At 37.4% G+C, this 18900-nt stretch overlaps 2 protein-coding genes across 7 annotated transcripts in view; one reads left to right on the plus strand and one right to left on the minus strand.

The window, feature by feature from the left end:
• ANKRA2 (ankyrin repeat family A member 2) overlaps positions 1–204 on the minus strand; it is a 33509-nt gene extending 33305 nt beyond the window's left edge. Inside the window, exon 1 of one of the 2 annotated variants that reach the window (XM_089909008.1) lies at positions 96–204. The gene's annotated coding sequence lies outside the window, so the exon portion shown is untranslated. Of the gene's footprint in view, positions 1–59 lie in introns of both variants that reach the window. The other variant, XM_089909007.1, reaches the window with a different exon arrangement.
• UTP15 (UTP15 small subunit processome component) lies at positions 139–17820 on the plus strand. Of its 5 annotated transcripts, XM_089909004.1 has the most exons (14): positions 163–254; positions 1685–1807; positions 3280–3448; positions 5090–5182; positions 5301–5485; positions 6613–6791; positions 8038–8163; positions 9768–9903; positions 11533–11617; positions 12455–12604; positions 13534–13635; positions 15166–15299; positions 15471–15529; positions 16309–17820. In XM_089909004.1, the coding sequence occupies exons 3-14, from the start codon at positions 3359–3361 to the stop codon at positions 16527–16529; spliced, it is 1560 nt and encodes a 519-aa protein (XP_089765130.1). In that variant the 5' UTR covers positions 163–254; positions 1685–1807; positions 3280–3358; the 3' UTR covers positions 16530–17820. The 5 variants fall into 5 exon arrangements, with proteins under 5 accessions (XP_022450772.1, XP_022450795.1, XP_089765131.1 ...); XM_022595064.3 differs by lacking the exon at positions 1685–1807 and having other exon boundaries at positions 139–254; XM_022595087.3 differs by lacking the exon at positions 1685–1807 and having other exon boundaries at positions 139–254; positions 16482–17820.
• The last annotated feature ends 1080 nt before the right edge of the window (positions 17821–18900 follow it).

Raw genomic sequence — 18900 nt, forward strand, 5'->3', positions numbered from 1 at the left:
CCTCCGGCCACGCCTCCTCCTCCCCATCGTCCCGCCCACCAGGGCTCGCCCCTGCGCACCAGGGCTGCGTGCGTCTCGGGACGCCATCACGTCACCTTCGTGCGACACGTCTCGCCGTTCTGTTCGTGGCGTGTTTCGACAGCTCCTTCCAGGATCCGCGTGACCTTCCGCATGTTCTACCGCACAGTCCGGGGAGTCCAAGAACTTCTCCTTGAGGCCGGGGAGTCTCGGCGGACCCTCCGGGCCCATCGGAGGTAGGTGAAGGGGGTTCCCAATGGGTGTGGCCCAGACTCACATCGGGCCTTCCTTGGTATCTAGCATGCTCCTCTGGGGTTTCCCAGTCTCCGCGGAATAGCTAAACTCCTTAACCAGCCTCTCAGGATCCCCGCAATTTACCTTCAACCTAGATTTTCCTCCTCTACAGTCACGTCACGTCTACACCTACTGTCCACCGTCATTAGTCCCCGGAGTAAGCCACACCCCTTTAGACTGATTTCTATCTCTGTCTTTGCTTGTGAGGTTCCCGCAGTTTGCAGTGCCCACCCATGTTAAATGGTTAATTCGTTTTAATGTTAAACTTAAAGGCCCAGCTGAATTGCACACTTTGAATCTTTCTGGCAGCCGCCCAGTTAGAGTTAAAAATCGCTTCTGAGCGCTCCGTGTTACGTACGTTACTTATAGCATACATTTGGTATTCTGCATTGTGATGTAGTAGTACCTGTTTTTCATTTAGTCCCAGTTTCTCAGCCTCTAACCTCTCCCTGATCATTTTCTTCCTATTCATTTTCACATCACTTGCATCCGTGCCTTTGCTCTGTCTTGCTTACCCTCCCCTGCCTCTAATGCTGTTCCTCACTTTAATCTGGCAAACCACTGTTCCTGTGCCTCGCTTTTTCCTTCTAAAGCTTTAAACGATTTCTTTCAAGGCAGAGTTATGTACTCCTTTGCCTATACAGCTGACCCTTGAACACTGCGGGGGAGGGGGAGGTTTAGGGGCCCCAACCTTCCCCTGAAGGATAACTTACAGTGGGCCCTCCATATGCGCGGTTCCTCTTTTTCCAGGTTCCTCCACATGTTGGGTTCTGCTTGTGCATTCAAAAAAACGGGAATTCTGTAGTACTGTAGTATTTATTGAAAAAAATCTGCCTCTAAGCGGACCCACGCGGTTCAAACCCGTGTTGTTCAAGGGTCAGCTCTGCGGTAGTAAGGGGCGAAGGCCCACAGGCTAGATCTGGCCCAGTGTCTGTTTTGGGGTATTCAGTGAGCCAAGAATGATTTTTATAGATGAATATTTGCAATCTATTTGATGATAGGAAACACTAACTTTGAACCAGAGTAAGTGAAATGTTTTCCCCCTCCTCCAAAAAGTCCCATTCCTTTCATTCATAAACAAAATATTGAACTTATAATTATTTGGGGCGGTTTCCTTAGTAAAAAATTGGACGTTTTTCTTTCATGCTATATAAATAACTACATAATATCCTCCATTTTGCCTGTTGGCCTGTGAAGCCTAAAATATTTATTATTTGTCCTTTTACAGAAAAACTTCGTGGACTTGTGCTCTATAGCAGTGTTCATACAATAGATACCACCTGTGACTTTAATTTTGTTTCCCATATAACCCAGCACAGTGCTTCCTTTCCTTCCACAAACATTCTTTGAGCACTTGTTTTTAATCTTTCAGATATGAAATGTTCAATTCAATGGGAAAAAGAGGTCATTACAAATGCAATGTGATTATGTGCATTGACAGAAATACAGAGTCATGTAGGATTATAGAAGACAAGCCCCTGACCCAGCTTAGGAGGTGAGAGGTTTCTTGGAGGATGTGATCCTTGAGTTGAACTTTAAATGATAAATAGGAGGTAGGTAGAAAGAGGTCATTTCTGCCAGAGAGGACAAATGAAGAACAACATTGAGACAAGAAAGAGCATGGTGTGTTAAGGGAATAACGAGGGAAGCTGGAAAGGTAAGCAAGGGCAAGATCACAGAGGGCCTTACATGCCATGTAAAGGAGCTTGCACCTTCTTTTCTGGGCAGTGTTGGGCTTTGTAGCAAAAGCCAGATTTGCATGGTAGTTAGGTAACTCCGATGGCTATTTGGAAGGTAGGTAAGGGAGTCAGGGAGACCTTTAGATGAGAAGATGTGAATTAGAGCAGTGGAACTAGGTGGAGTGGACATGATGGAGGTTAGAAAGATTTGGGAGGTAAAATGAGCTCTCGTTAACTATTTGGATGTTAGAAGTGAGAAGGAAGGACAAGTCAAGGCTGATTCCAGATGCCAGTTACCAGCTGAAATGAGGAATATTGGAGTACATGAAGGCACTGACCATGTCTGTTTCACTCACCATTGCACCCCATTGCCTAAAACAGTGTGTCCTACACATTATAGGTACTTCAGTGAACAGAAAACTTTTAAAATCATTGATTGCCGTGTTTCATCAAAGCCTTTAAAATATGTCACACCTGTTTATTTTGGTGTTACTGATACGGTGTTTTCAGGCTTTTGGGAAAGATGAGTTGCACCACTGAATCATTCCTCTGATATAATTGAATCTCTGTTGCAACTGAATGGTTCTGGAAAGACATTTCGGCCTAATTACACGTCAGTTAAAGTTTTAATTAATTTTTATTGTGTCATTTTAATTTAGAATTTAATTTCAGAATTGCTTTATTCTTGTTTTCTTTCTTACTGTTTAAACATTTTAAAATTAACTTAATTTTAAGCTTCTACATCAGAATATTTGATTTTTATTTTAAGCTTTTAAATTTAATTTTAATCTTCTGCATTAGAATATTAGCTTTGTTTTCTTTTCTTCTTGGCAATTTTAGGCTTTCAGGAAGTCAGGTGCCTAGATTATGTTCTTATAGATTAAATGTCATTTTAGGTTAATTTCAGGGAACATTTGTATTTGCAGTTTCACCTTAACATTTTCTGTTGTCAGTAAGTGAACATTCTAAGCCAGTGTGTTTCTAAATGCTTTGGCTACTGGGTGGCCGAACCAGATTTATTCCCAGGTGTTGTAAGTTGGTCAGTTAGGTGTGGGAACATTTGTGTATAGCCTCTGCCTATAGCTGAGTTCTAGATAGTACGCTATGGTAGCCCTATCTGTATTCTTCCTGCTTCCTTTAGATTGTCCCTTCTGAATTGAAATTAAGTGGTTACTGATCACTAATCTATAAGCTACCACACAGCTTTCTGAAAAGATGCAGAGTGAAAATCATAACTATATACAGGTTTATGAATAATAATGTGTTTATAAAATGTTTTCGTTTTCAGACGTGAGGCAGAGTCGCTTTATTTCTAACACCAATTTCAAACTATTTACCCTTGGATAACAGTGCAATTCTATGAAAGTATGGCTGGTTATAAGCCTGTAGCGATCCAGGCATATCCTGTACTTGGTGAAAAAATCACCCAAGATACACTGTACTGGAACAACTATAAGGTAAGTATAGACAAAATTAAGGGAGGGAGGTGTTTTACGTTTATGTCAATTTCTTCAGCATATTTTATACTGTGGATATGCTAATAGAGAACTAATAACTAAAAATAATCTATCAGCAGCTTATAGTTTGCGTGGAAAATTTGATATCTGATATTTTTTTCTTAGAGTTATATAAAAATAAAAATCCATATTCCTTAATCAGTTTAATCATAGAAGTTATCTAGCACAGAATGGATGATTAATCAATGCCAAATGAATTAAATAAATTTTAGAATTTGAATCTCATGAAAGAAGGGTTTTTTTTTCATTTTTCTTAATCTAAGGAGGAAGTGATGCAAAATTAATTCTTCTAGACTATATGTAAAGGCTAACAAATGATTTTTTTTAAAAAGCTGAACAACTAAACAGAAAAATGGGAAAAGATTGGGATTGGGAAGGTTATAGAAAAAGAAGTTTAAGTGGCCAATAAATATATTAAAAGAGCTTCAGCTTCACTCATAATTGAAGAAGTGCAAATTAAAACAATAATTGGATTTTAGATAATAATTTATTGGATAATAAAATTATTGGATAATAATTTGTATACTTTTTCATCTTATATCGGCACAAATGAAAAATTTTGATCATCGTTGCTACTTGAGGGAGGGAAATTGGTGCAGACTTTCTGGAGGGCAATTCTGGCATTATCTATTATGATAAAAATACCTTTTGGTCTTGTAAGTTCCACAGCTTGGAACTTACTCAATGAATATACTCTCCAGAATTTGTGTGTAAAGTATGTTATCTTTATGTAGAAAGATGTTCATTAAGTGTTATTTGTAATATTAGAAATCTCAGGGACTTCCCTGGTGGCGCAGTGGTTAAAAATCCGCCTGCCAATGCAGGGGACACGGGTTCAAGCCCTGGTCCGGGAAGATCCCACATGCTGCGGAGCAGCTAAGCCCGTGCGCTACAACTACTGAGGCTATGCTCTAGAGCCCGTGAGCCACAACTACTGAAGCCTGCACACCTAGAGCCCATGCTCCGCAACAAGAGAGGCCACTGCAATGAGAAGCCCACGCACTGCAACGAAGAGTACCCCCCACTCGCCGCAGCTAGAGAAAGCCCGCATGCAGCAACAAAGACCCAATGCAGCCAAAAATAAATAAATAAATAAATTTAAAAAAAAAGAAATCTCAGAAAAACCTATTTGTTAGTAGTGAACTGGTAAATTAAATTATGATGACTCTTATAATGGATGATAAAGCTGTTGCTCTTATGCAAAGTTATTAGCTAAGGTGTTAAGTGAAAAAAAGGCAAGGTGCAGAACAGCCTGTGTGGTATGATCTTTGTGCCAGTTAAAAAATACATGGTTAAATATGTGCTGGTTTAGGCATAACTTTTTCCTGGTAATAATCACAGAAAACTTCACAGCTAAAGAGAAAAAGTGGGGTGTGGCTTTTCAACCATACATTTATTTACTTTAATGGCCACAGAGATTGTCTAGATGATGGGATTTGGATCTTTTTTGCTTTCTTCATACTTCTCTATTAAATACAACCTAGTTACTAAGAACAAAAAGAAATTGTCAATAAGAAATTATATGCTTAAATATGTCTTACCAGTTGTAACTTTGTTAATACACTATTATTTTTCATTAAGACCCCTGTTCAGATCAAGGAGTTTGGTGCAGTGTCAAAAGTAGACTTTTCTCTACAGCCTCCGTATAATTATGCTGTCACAGCTTCTTCAAGGGTAAATATAATTTTTGTTTTTCTTTTATGTAGTTTATATTTACTACTGGTCTTGAGCCATCTAGTAAAATACTGTGTGTTTTTTTTTTTTTAATACTGTGTTTTTTATCTTCTTGTAGATTCACATTTATGGCCGATACTCCCAAGAACCTATAAAAACCTTTTCACGATTTAAAGACACAGCATACTGTGCTACTTTTCGGCAGGATGGTAAACTGCTTGTGGCTGGCAGTGAAGATGGAGGCATTCAGCTTTTTGATATAAGTGGCAGGGCTCCCCTCAGGCAGTTTGAAGGCCATACTAAGTAAGAGACAGTTGTTTTGTTTTAATTTTTTTTTATTGAGCTATAATTAACATACATTATATTAGTTTCAGGTGTACAGCATAATGATTCACTATATGTATATATTGTGAAACGATCATGATGAATTGAGTTAACATCTGTCACCGTACAGTTACAGATAGTTGGTTTTTATGTGTTTTTGTTTTGTTTTGTATGATTGTAAGCTCTACTGGTTTTACAGGCTTTGAAAAAAACAGAGTTCTGTGAAGATTATGTACCGTCACGGACTTTATTTTCTGGTTGTTCTAAGACAGTGCTTAACTTGGTTCAATCCTATGGTCCAGTTTGATGGGGCCCATGAATTTCTAGAATTGTATGTGACATTTTAGGAAATGTGTGGTTATCTATGGAGATGTCCTGTAGCTTTCGTTAACTTCTCAGTGAGTTCTGTGACGCCGTTGAGGTTATAAACTGCTGATCTAAAGGCAACCTCACAACTTATTAATGAGAACTCTAAAGGCTTGGACTATATTAGAGGTTGTTATTTTGAAATCAAGTTGGATTTTTTTCTACTTGGATTTGGTGTTTTGCCCCTTTATAAATTAAATGGCTAGGGACAGTTTTATATCTTTCAGGATTACCAATGTCGTCACTGAAATTTGCTGTTGATTTTAAATCTCAAAAGTGTTTTTTATATTATCAGGATAGTCTTAGTCCATCAGTGAAACATTTTAAATATAACAAGTTCACTTAATACGATCCTACTTAGTGACAAGTGTCCTTAGAATTTTTTAAGAACTATCCATTTTGAAATTTTTCAAATTAAAGTACCTTTGTGCCAACATTTAGAACATTTACTTTCTGTTGACGTGCTAAGTAGAAATGTTAACTTATTAGAAAATATAATTTTAAGGCTACTGTTTAATATTCTTATTAACTTCATAGTACTAGGGGTATATAAATTTTAAATTGGCTTGGGGACAAATACCTGTTTTAAAGATTTTCTTATTCTCTCATGATTTCTCCCTACAATTACTGAAACTGAGCTGCTTTTTTTTTGTTATTTTGGGAAGAAGGGTGTTTGATGTCAGAAGGTGCCAGCAATAATTTTTCCTTGCTTTTTAATATACTGATCCTTGATTTTTCAGAGCAGTTCATACAGTAGATTTTACAGCTGACAAATATCATGTGGTCTCTGGGGCTGATGATTATACAGTTAAATTATGGGATATTCCAAACTCCAAAGAAATTCTGACATTCAAAGAACATTCTGATTATGTGAGGTGTGGATGTGCTAGCAAACTGAACCCAGATCTCTTTGTAACAGGTTGGTGAAATCTTTTTCTTCCCTCCTGAAGTTGGTAATTTTATTGATATACTTTAATATTGCTTTGGGACTCTTTTGAGATAGAGGAGTTTTGTTTTTTGTTTTTTAAACATCTTTATTGGAGTATAATTGCTTTATAATGGTGTGTTAGCTTCTGCTGTGTAACAAAGTGAATCAGCTATACATATTCGTATATTCCCATTTCTCCTCCCTCTTGCGTCTCCCTGCCACCCTCCCTATCCCACCCCTCTAGGCGGACACAAAACACCGAGCTGATCTCCCTATGCTATGCAGCTGCTTCCCACTAGCTATCTATTTTAAATTTGGTAGTGTATATATGTCCATGTCACTCTTTTATTTCGTCCCAGCTTACCCTGGGATAGATGAGTTTTAAAAAGTTTTATAAAAAAATATGTCTCTGTTTATCCAATTGTTTTATTTTCTTTTTCTTCTGGGGATTTTTTTTTTTTTTATGAAGTAAGCTTTTTTATTTTAAGTTTATTGCTCAGAATTAAGGCAAGGTTTTTTCTTGTTTTGTTTTATGGCTGCGTTGTGTCTTCGTTGCTGTGGGCCAGCTTTCTCTAGTTGCGGCGAGCGGGGGCTACTCTTTGTTGCGGTGTGCGGCCTTCTCACTGCAGTGGCCTCTATTGTTGCAGAGCACAGGCACTAGGCATGTGGGCTTCAGTAGTTGTGGCACACAGGCTCAGTAGTGGCTTGCGGGCTCTAGAGTGCAGGCTCAGTAGTTGTGGTGCATGGGCTTAGTTGCTCCACGGCATGTGGGATCTTCCCGGACCAGGGATTGGACCCGTGTCCCCTGCATTGGCAGGGGGATTCTTAACGACTGCGCCACCAGGGAAGTCCCTGGGGATTGTTCTTATCATCCTCCAGATGTGTTTGGAAACATCTGTACTCTGGTTTTCACAGGTTCTCCAGCAGCCAAGAAACAGAGATAGTGCAGTTCAGTCTTAATGGGTGCCTGTGCAAAGATTCCCAGGTGACTCAGTAGTGACAGTAGTCTGAAGATAGGAATCATTTAAGATTCTGTGTAGGTTAGTGCTTCAGAAACAGTCAGTGGTACCAGAGGGTTTGGAAGTACTGTGTCTTCATGAGTATACATATGTCTTTTTAAAATTTCATCTATGCTTCTTCTCCCTTTAAAGTTTATGTTTGATTATGCACACACACACGTATAATTTTTGTTATTTTGAGTAGTGAAACTCACATAGTACAAAAATTGACATTTTAGGGTCATATGATCACACTGTGAAGATGTTTGATGCACGAACAAACCAGAGTGTTATCTCTGTTGAGCATGGGCAGCCAGTGGAGAGTGTCCTGCTTTTTCCCTCTGGAGGTCTTCTGGTATCAGCAGGTATTTCTTTTAAAAATTGCTTTCACCAATATTGTTTGTCTTGAGTCAGATATTTCTTTATTAGTTACTCTTTATAATTTATCAGTGTGCACTTGAAATGTATGTCTCAGTTTTTGCTCAGACAGTTGATAAGTGGCACAGGCAAGCAATTTTCATTTATTGAGTAGCTAATATGAGCCAGGCACTATGCTATTATAAACGTATTACCTCCAATCCCCTAGGTGAGCCTACAAGATAGTTTTCCCTCTATTTTGCAAAAGAAAATAAGTAAAAGTTTTAAGTAATTTGTCCAAGACAAAGTGAAAAGTGGCAGATCTGAAATACCAGAACTTGAGAGCCTTCATTGTGTACTTAATCTAAAAATCCAGGTCGTACTCCTGCTGTTGTTCTTACGTAAGAGATCTGCTCTGCGGCAGCTTTTGAAAACACAGGTTCTTTCAGATCTAGAATCAGGCTTATCTCTTTTTATGTGACTCTTGATTGAAGTGGCCTTACCCAGCAAATAGCTGATAGTGCTGGAGGAGAAGATAATGTGGAGTCAAAGGGGCCTTGATACATTTTTTATCAAGTTGGAACTGAGGTGCATTTAAAAAATTATAATGGAAGAAGTAAATTCTCTTTTCCCATTTGTTAAGTCAAAATTAATGTGTTGACATTAGAAGAATACGTAGGTAGTGTGTAGCTTTGTTTTGTTTTTTGCTTAATTCTAAAATCCAAATAGAAGTTATCCTGTTTTATACTCTTTTCCCCAGTACCTATTTGCTTTCAAAGTAAGTTGATAATATTGTCAGAGTTACCTATTTTTCTTGCTGTTATTTTGAGAAATGGAAGTACATACAAGTTGAACAGGGAGAGTGGATGCCTGTATGCTAATCTCCGTCGTGTCAGTAGCTAATTGTGTGGCCTTGGGCAATCCTTTAACCAATATAGACCTTGAAAATGAGAGGTTGGGCCAGATCAGTGGTTTCAAACTGTGATCTCTCTCATGAGCTGCTACATGTAGGGAGACAGGGACTGCAAATTGGGTTCCAGGTGCTTTTACATAGTCAGGATAAGTAAGAACTTCATCCCCTCCCACCCCAGCCCCCCAGCCTCTTTTTCCATTTTACCTACTAGACTTTTGCTTAATATTTCATTGAAAGAAAAGACGCCATAATAAAAAAATTCTTTTTAAACCCCTGGATTAAATTGCCTTTAAAGATGCTTCCAATTCATAGAGTAAAAGTTATAGAGTTTTTCAGTTTTGTTGGGATTCACAGAATTTTTAGGAAATGAAATCTGTTATTCTTTTCCATGGTTATAGAGAATTCCTTTTGTAGAATTATTTTAATCTTGTTAAAATAAAATCTTTCTTGATTATACTTCTTATTTTGCCAGGCAGTTCTGTGTACTTTACAAATATGAAATTATTTAATCATCATAACAGGTTTTTGTGAGGTAGGAACTGTAATTATTATCAGCCACGTACCCAGTAAATAGTAGACCCAGCACTGAAATCAGGCAGTCTGGCTCTGGAATCCCTCCACTCCATGCTGTGGAGTGTCCAGTGAAGAGTGCTTTTCAGATCCTTTCATAATCAAACTAATGATTATTTCTTTTTATAGGAGGTCGTTACATTAAAGTCTGGGACATGCTAAAAGGAGGACAGTTGCTAGTGTCTTTGAAAAATCATCATAAAACTGTGACGTGCTTATGTCTGAGCAGCTCTGGACAGAGGTTACTTTCTGGCTCACTGGATAGGTTAGCATTTTAATTTTCTTTCTGGATCATTCTTAATGTACACATGTTTACTGCTTGAGTTATTTCTGCAGTATTTGTGATAGAATAAATATTCTACCAAATGATTTCCATGAAAAAAAATCTATTGAGTTGAAAATAGTTTTGACATTTCATTTACGTATAGCAAACTTATTTTCTCCCTTGAGGTAATTTATTGATTTATATACTTGAGGAATTTTATTGAACCATGTGAACATTAATCTTTTAAAATAATTTCTATTATTCTGTAGTTTTCTTTTAAAATCATTGTATGTTTGTATATTTTGAAGTATTTATAATGAGTATGTGTATATATATATATACAATAGCTTGTATTCTTTAAAATTTAAAACTTCATGTAAAAATTTCTATACATTAATATATAGAAATACATATTTCTAAATATTACTATTTTCAGTAGGTATTAGTGTTTCATTAATTAATGTTCTAGAACAGTGCTGTACAATAGAAATATAATGTGAGCTACATATGTAATTTTAAGTGTTTTACCAGTCATGTTTAAAAGCTAAAAGGTACTAGGTAAAATTAATTTAATAAGTTATTTACTCTAAAATATTATTTCAGTATGTATTCAATGTAAAAATTATTAATGATAGACTAGAAGCAAGTTCAGCATCGAATACATGCCCTTAATACAGTAGTAATACTTTACAGTTAAAGTGAAATAAATATACTTGTGTTTAACAGGAAAATATTTTATACTGCCTCAGTTTTAAAATTTAAGTTGATTAAAATTAAGTAAAATAAAAAATTCCCTTCTTTTTCACTGACCACATTTTAAGTGCTCATTAGCCACATGTGGCTAGAATGATGGCCCAGTTCTAGAATTTACTTATATTTATCTATTGTTGGTCATTTTATTTCCATATTTCCCTTTTTCACTGATATGGAAAGCCTTGGTTTTTCAGCATGTTTATTAAAAAGTATACATATTTTAAAAGCTAGAAAATATTTCTAACACAGAGGAACTTACTATGTAAATATATAGCAGATTCTCTGCAATGGTGTTACTAGGCAATTTGAGACTTGATTTTTAGATGTGTCCCTCAAAAGCTAGGTGTAAGTTCCTCTATTCATAGTAGTTCTCAACCCAGAGTGATTTTTGTCCTCCAGCGGGCTATTTGGCACTATCTGCGGACATTTTTGGTGGTTGTCACAACTTGGGGGTGTAGTGCTGTTGGTATGCAGTGAGTAGAGGCCAAGGATGCTGCTAAACATCTTGCGGTGCACAGAACAGCCACCATTTCAAAGAATTATCCTGGCCGAAATGTCGATAATGCTGAATGAAGCTGAGAAACCCTGCTCTTTCCAATGAACATTCATGTTGCTTTTTCTTTACTTTCAAGTTTCATTTTCAGGAGACAGTGGTCTATCCTTCTGGTGGCTGGTTGAAGTCTTTATGCAAGCATAACAATAAACAGTTCATTTTTAAAAGAGATCCAGTGATGAATTAGTTTGTAACTAATATTATTGTTTTTCTTCATTGTTGTATAAGTTTTAATATTCATATATTGAGTTTCAAAAAATAGAAATTTTACCTTTTATGCTCATTTCCAAGATGATTTGTGACAAAGCTTTCTTTTTCATTAGGAAGGTGAAAGTATATAGCACAAGTTCCTATAAAGTAGTCCACAGTTTTGATTATGCAGCTTCAATTTTGAGTCTTGCACTTGCAGTAAGTACTTTTAGCTCTTTTTAAAGCTTTCACTAACCTTGCCTGTTAAATGAAACTAAAATGGAATATTAGGGTTTATCTTTGTACTTGTACAAGTATTATTTTCTTCTCACCCCATTAGATAATTGCTAGAACATGTAATTTGTCTCAGTAACTAGGCATGAATTCAGATTTAGGTCCCACTCACTGCATAGCTTGAAACTAACTACACTATTGTAGGCATTGTTAACACTAAGGACAGGACCTGGAAAGCAGATAAATCTCTCTTCAGTATATTTACCCAAAGGGTTAAATACTCCAGAAAGTCAAGTTGGCTCTCTGAGCAAAAAAAAAAGGAGAATAGGGGGCAACACAATGAAATGATGTCTCCTTTTCTTTGTTAACTGCTCCTTCTGGAATGTTCATTGTCAAGTTTCATGAGCCATTGAAGAGGAATAGATTTGAATACATTATATAGAAATTGGGAGGGGAAAAGTTATTATAAAATATTTTCTTGACAAGATTGTGGAAAGTCATGCTACCACATCATTCTGTTTCTAGGAAGAGGATGTGGGAAAAAAATTATTTTGGAAGTTTCTTAAGATGTCATTAACTGTATTATTATACAAACTGCCAGTGATAATTTCCAAGTATAATTAAAAGTTCTGTCAATATAATAGTATCTTGGAGGAAAAAAATGATTTTATTCTAACTTTTTGTTGGAGTATCTATATCTGAATGGAACTCTTGTTGAAAGTATGGATAAGTGGCAAACACATTATAAATGGTATTTTGAAGAAAAAGTAAGATGAATTATGAGTTAGGAATATACTAACTTATTTTTCTAATTGCTGTTAGCATGAAGATGAGACAATAGTTGTAGGAATGACCAATGGAATACTGAGTGTTAAACATCGGAAATCTGAAGCAAAGAAGGATTCTCTTCCCAGGAGAAGAAGGCCTGCATATCGAACTTTTATTAAAGGAAAAAATTATATGAAACAACAGGTATTTATATATTTTGTGTAATTTGTTTTAAAGGTGAAATTTGTTAGAGTATCCAACCTCATCCCTGCACATTACTGGAAAGTGTAGTTCACATGGCATTTAGCTTCATTTTGCTTTTCTCTACCTCATTTATCTCCACATTGCTAGATTGGGGACATTAAATTAATAAGTAATGGGAAGTAAGAACTGTACTTCTTAATGCCCTGAATCATAACAATGCTGTGGTGCTCAGAACAGTGTCTTTCCCATGCTATCTGATTTGATCTTGTAAACAACCCTGAAAAAGAGTAGAGCCAATAATATCTCCATTTGGCATCTGAAGATGGAGAAGATGGAGATATAAGGAAGTTGTGTTGATCCAGGATTGCTTTACTGGGACTAGATGGCAGTTTCTCTGATTCTTGTTTTCTCTTTCTGCTGAATCAGTGCTTGCTATGTAAAGAGAATTGCAGTGAGTAATGTTTGCCCAGAACGGAGGTATCGTGTATGTATCGTAAGTTAAAATCATAGGACACTAAGAACACAGTGATGTGGCAGATTATTCCATTTTCATTTAATCGACAATATGGGCATATGACCATTTTTTATGATACAGTTCAAGGACACCACAGAACTATGAAAAAATACCACTACGGGGGCTTCCCTGGTGGCGCAGTGGTTGAGAGTCCGCCTGCCGATGCAGGGGACACGGGTTTGTGCCCCGGTCTGGGAAGATCCCACATGCCGCGGAGCGGCTGGGCCCGTGAGCCATGGGCGCTGAGCCTGCGCGTCCGGAGCCTGTGCTCCGCAACGGGAGAGGCCACAACAGTGAGAGGCCCGCGTACAGCGAAAAAAAAAAAAAAAAGAAATAGCACTACGAAGAAGTTTATTTTGAATGAAGCTCTAAAAGAATATTTGATTTTTCTCTGTAAATTTACTTTTCAATGCAGGATGACATTTTGATCAACAGACCATCAAAGAAACACCTAGAATTGTATGACAGGGATCTGAAAAACTTCCGGATCTCTAAGGCACTTGACAGAGTCCTTGAGGTGAATGAGGAATGTGTGTGTGTGTGTGTGTGTGTGTGTGTGTGTGTGTGTGTGTGTGTGTGTATTTTTTTAAATTTTATTTATATTCTTTCTACTTCAAAAAAGTGGATGTAATTTGTGACACACACATATAAATAGGTTGCTAAAATCATATTGAATATGAATACCCATACTATAGAAAGATGCAGAAACTTAGGTTATGAATATATACTAGAGTGGAACATAAATGTATATTCCAGTTTCCTAGAAGCAAGGTAATAAGGATAATGGATTGAATTTCATAATTGCTATTAGATAAATGAAACATATATATCTATATTTTAGAAAAAATACACAACGTTTTTTTTCACACTGTAGTACAGAGAAATTTATCATGAGTTGTTTTTAGTTGGAACACGAAGAAAAATGTAGGAATCGTGTGATAGTCTTTATGTCATTAGAAGATGCAGAAATATTCTCAAGCATAGGATTATGTATTAACCCTCTGTAAAAGCCAAAGACATAATAATAAACGCCCACAGCTTCTGTAGTGTCATTTCAACAAATAGGTAACCAAATACAATTCAAGTAAGAATTCACTTATAATAGAACATAGCTAAAAACCAATTTAGAGCAATGATGGTTAACTTGGTCCATAGATTTCTTCTCTCAAATACCAGTTGTGTCAACTGAGTTTTAATAAGGGCTGGATGGTAATCAATTTTATTTTATTAATTTATTTTTTTAACATCTTTATTGGAGTATAATTGCTTTACAATGGTGTGTTAGTTTCTGCTTTATAACAAAGTGAATCAGCTATACATATACATATATCCCCATATCTCCTCCCTCTTGTGTCTCCCTCCCTCCCACCCTCCCTATCCCACCCCTCTAGGTGGTCACAAAGCACCGAGCTGATCTCCTTATGCTATGCGGTTGCTTCCCACTAGCTATCTGTTTTACATTTGGTAGTGTATATATGTCCATGTCACTCTCTCACTTTGTCCCAGCTTACCCTTCCCCCTACCCGTGTCCTCAAGTCCATTCTTTGTGTCTGTGTCTTTATTCCTATCCTGCCCTTAGGTTCTTCAGAACCATCTTTTTTTAGATTCCATATATAGGTGTTAGCATACGGTATTTGTTTTTCTCTTTCTGACTTTATTCACTCTGTATGACAGACTCTGGGTCCATCCACCTCACTACAGATTGTGTGTGAATTTTTTATTAAGACTTTTTTTTAGAGCAGTTCTAGGTTCACAGCACAGTTGAGGGGAAGGTACAGAGATTTCCCATATACTACCTGCCCCACACATGCATAGCCTCCCCCCTTATCAACATCCCCACCAGAGTGGTGCATTTGTTACAATTGATGTATCTACAGGGAGCTTATTTTTAAAAGAATCATTTTGTTTCTTGCCTTGTCATTACCACGACTCAAAACTGGGAAGAAAAAAAACTGTTTAAATTTGGTAATTGTTAGTGAGTTCCAAGACTATGATTTTTTTCTTGTACTGTCTTGTCTGCTCATGTTGACTCTGAAAAATTTTCTAGCCCAGTTGTGCAATAAAGACGCCTGAGATTACAGTTTCCATCATAAAGGAGCTAAATCGAAGAGGAGTCCTTGCAAATGCCCTTGCAGGTCGAGATGAAAAGGAAATCAGTCGTGTTCTTAATTTTTTGATAAGGTATGTTTTATGTCTATGAAGCGCATGTATTTCGCATCTGAAATTTTATCTCCAAATTTACTTTTAGTTTGAGCTTTGTAAAGAACTGACAGAACAGTTTAGTAAATCTATTTTAAGGATTTTTTTTCTTTAAGTTTCCAGGTTTCAGTAAACAGAATTTTTGCTTTGTAGGAATCTGTCCCAGCCAAGATTTGCCCCTGTTTTGATTAATGCTGCTGAAATAATTATTGGTAAGTAGCTGTTAAAACCTGAAAAATTGTAGCATACTTGCAGAAGTAGAGATGTCAAATAATGAAATCAAATAGATTGATATACCTTGTGTTTATCAGTTCTCCAGTGAAGACTTCATGGAGAAAACAAACAATAGTAGTAAATCAGTGCATTTTAAAGTGGGAGTAAAATGTTTACAATGGATTGGCTTTCAGTTGCTGGCACCAGGGTTATTATAATTTAAAAAGGTTTTTCCTTAAATACCTCCAATGACCATGACTAATTTTTTTTTTTTTTCAAAGAGAACAAACTGTATTTTCAAGAACAGAAAGAAATCTCTAGTGCTGAAAAATATAATAAAAAGCAGCCCTCTCACTGTTGTGGCCTCTGCCGTTGCGGAGCGCAGGCTCTGGACGCGCAGGCTCAGCGGCCATGGCTCACGGGTCCAGCCGCTCTGCGGCATGTGGGATCTTCCCGGACCGGGGCACGAACCCGTGTCCCCTGTATCGGCAGGTGGACTCTCAACCACTGCGCCACCAGGGAAGCCCCCACGACTAATTTTTAATGAGAAAATGAAAATAAGTCAGAACCTTAACACTGTACTTTCTTTAATTATTTCTTTTTGAAATACGTTTTTCAGATGGATTGTTTACTTTATGTAAAACATAAGTTGTAAAATAAGTACAGATTTTTCAATGTCTTTTATATTTAATATTTTTGTACTTTTTCTAAATATTGTTGTTCATGTATTGTTTAGAAAGATGTTTCTAGTAAATGTGTTTCCTCTCTCTCTTTCTAGATATATATCTACCTGTGATTGGTCAGTCACCTGTAGTTGATAAAAAGTTTTTGTTACTTCAAGGACTTGTAGAAAAAGAGATTGATTACCAAAGAGAACTACTAGAAACCTTGGGGATGATGGATATGCTTTTTGCTACCATGACAAGTAAAGAAAGCCCTTCTTTGTTGCAGCATAATGCATCTGATGGATTTCTAGAGAACAAGAAGATTGAATCATAGCGTGTGCTTAACAGGACACATAAGAACTCCTAACTTGGAATAGATTTGATGCGGTTGACTACTGGGAGGAGACTGTGTTTGATACATAAAAAAAACTATTTACAGAAGCAGTTTTATGGAAGAGACTGGAATAACTGTGCTTGGAAAATAAGAACCTGTTTTTAATCATGGTTTTCCATGTGCTATTTTGAATTATCTCCTGGCATCTTTAGCTGGAAGATGTTTTGGTCATAGTGTATGTCCATCTTGGACAAATTGACATTAATTTTTTTTTTTTTTTTTTTTTTTGCGGTACGCGGGCCTCTCATTGCTGTGGCCTCTCCCGTTGTGGAGCACAGGCTCTGGATGCGCAGGCTCAGCGGCCATGGCTCACGGGCCCAGCCGCTCCGCGGCATGTAGGATCTTCCCAGACCGGGGCACAGACACGTGTCCCCTGCATCGGCAGGCAGACTCTCAACCACTTCGCCACCAGGGAAGCCCGACATTAATTTTACTACAGCAGAGTTCTGTTTCAGCATTTGAGTAGGCATTCAGAACTCTGGAGAGGGTTTCAACTAGGAATACTGCCAAAGGAACAGGGCTTTACTTTTCCCTTCTATCCTGGAAAAACAACAACAACAAAACAAATGGCAACAACAAATAAATTCTTTCTTCACTCTAATCGGGGCACTTGGGATTCCCAAGCCCCAGCTGAGTTTGCCTCCCTCTCCTTGATGCCATCCCTTATCCCAGGCCACGTGTTCCACCTAGCTGGTAATTGGGCTGTATCTGTTCCAAGTGTGGCAAATTAGTGGCCAACTCTGAATAATTGACCCTAGTTTGACCTGTATTCAGAGAGTGTAATGAGGCAGATTTGAATACTAAAAATTGTGCTCAGCAGCCCATGGTTCTTTTTCTTTCTGTAATCTTGACTGTGCTTCTCAGAGCAAGGTCTGCAGGTAGGCCTTACAGACCATGTTTTTCCTCTTCCCCAAATATGCAGCCTTTCTACAAGCTTTTCAACTTGCTTCAGGTCAGTAGAATGATAAAATTTGCCATGTCTCGTGATTAATAGCCTTTCAGCGTTTTTTATACATATTGATATATTTGGAGCTTATTTTGTAGCTACCTACCTCTGGAAACCATTTGATCTGTGTTTAGGTTTTTTTTTTTTCTCCTCTATTCTTAACATCATTTTGTGTTTCAGAACCCCAAGCCAGAGTTGCTTGTTTTGGAAAATACTTGTGTTTTTTAAAAAAAGTTCAATGTAATTCACATTTTTTGATAAAGAAATTCATATTTTCTTCTTGGCTTTCTGAGATGTTTCAATTCCTGATGGATAGTAACTGGTTATTGATTCCTAGCACACTGATTTTACACTTGCTACCTTTTCCACCTTCCCCCAGTTCCTTAAGTAGTTAATTATCTGTAAGGAAATGTCAGGCCAGAAGAATTCTTAAAGGAAGATTTTGTAATTGCAGTCTCCTCTTAAAATTTCCGTTCTGTGAATTCAGAGATATATATACATATATTTTTTCATTTGCGGTACACGGGCCTCTCACTGTTGTGGCCTCTCCCGTTGCGGAGCACAGGCTCTGGACGCGCAGGCTCAGTGGCCATGGCTCACGGGCCCAGCCGCTCCGCGGCATGTGGGATCCTCCCGGACTGGGGCACGAACCCGTGTCTGCTGCATCGGCAGGCTGACTCTCGACCACTGCGCCACCAGGGAGGCCCTCAGATATATTTTTTTAAAGCAGAAAAAAATATTCCTATGTTCTGATGAGGACATATGCTCAAACAGAGGGTCTGGTTTCCCCCTCATCAATTGATTTAAGCAATCATGAAGCCCAGTGGCTTATAAGAAACCAGGAGTTTGCTTCCCTGAGTAATTATGAGATTAGTCAAGGTTAGAAACTGTGTCTTCATGTTAAGAAGGGTTAATTTATTTAAATAAATTTAAAGCTTTTAAAAAAATGTAACTTCATAAATATGCTGATAGATTGGATACTATCAACAGTAAGAATGAAAGGTTAAAATTCTACCAAAAAACTGCCATCAACTCACATGTGACAAGGGTTTTCCCGTACATTATTTTATTTGATTCTCACCACAACCATCCAAGGTTGGTATTCTCATTTATCATTGAATTTACTACAGTAGTTAATTCACCCTTGAATTCCCCCAAGCTTGAGTCCCTCATGCCAGCACCCTGAACTGGCCTGCCTGCTGGGGCCCAAACCACTCATTCCCTTTAACAAAACTTCACAGAGTGCTGGCGTTTTTAGATGCAATATGTAACGATTACAAATTTTCAAAAAGGTTAGGAAACAATTCCCATAGCCATCAATACTTCAGTGTTAAGTTCAGGAATAGTTTTTTATAGTCATTGGGA

This window comes from Delphinapterus leucas, chromosome 3 (assembly GCF_059928025.1).
Source record: "Delphinapterus leucas isolate spDelLeu-1000000601 "Yukka" chromosome 3, BTC_Dleu_Yukka2, whole genome shotgun sequence".
NCBI classification, from domain to species: Eukaryota; Metazoa; Chordata; class Mammalia; order Artiodactyla; family Monodontidae; genus Delphinapterus; species Delphinapterus leucas.

Coding starts and splice junctions, on each gene's coding strand:
- UTP15 (XM_022595064.3), top strand. CDS start 3,359: ATGGCTGGTTATAAGCCTGTAGCGATCCAGGCATATCCTGTACTTGGT. Junction 6,792..8,037: donor CCCAGATCTCTTTGTAACAG/GTTGGTGAAATC, acceptor TTGACATTTTAG/GGTCATATGATCACACTGTG. Junction 9,904..11,532: donor CTTTCTGGCTCACTGGATAG/GTTAGCATTTTA, acceptor CTTTTTCATTAG/GAAGGTGAAAGTATATAGCA.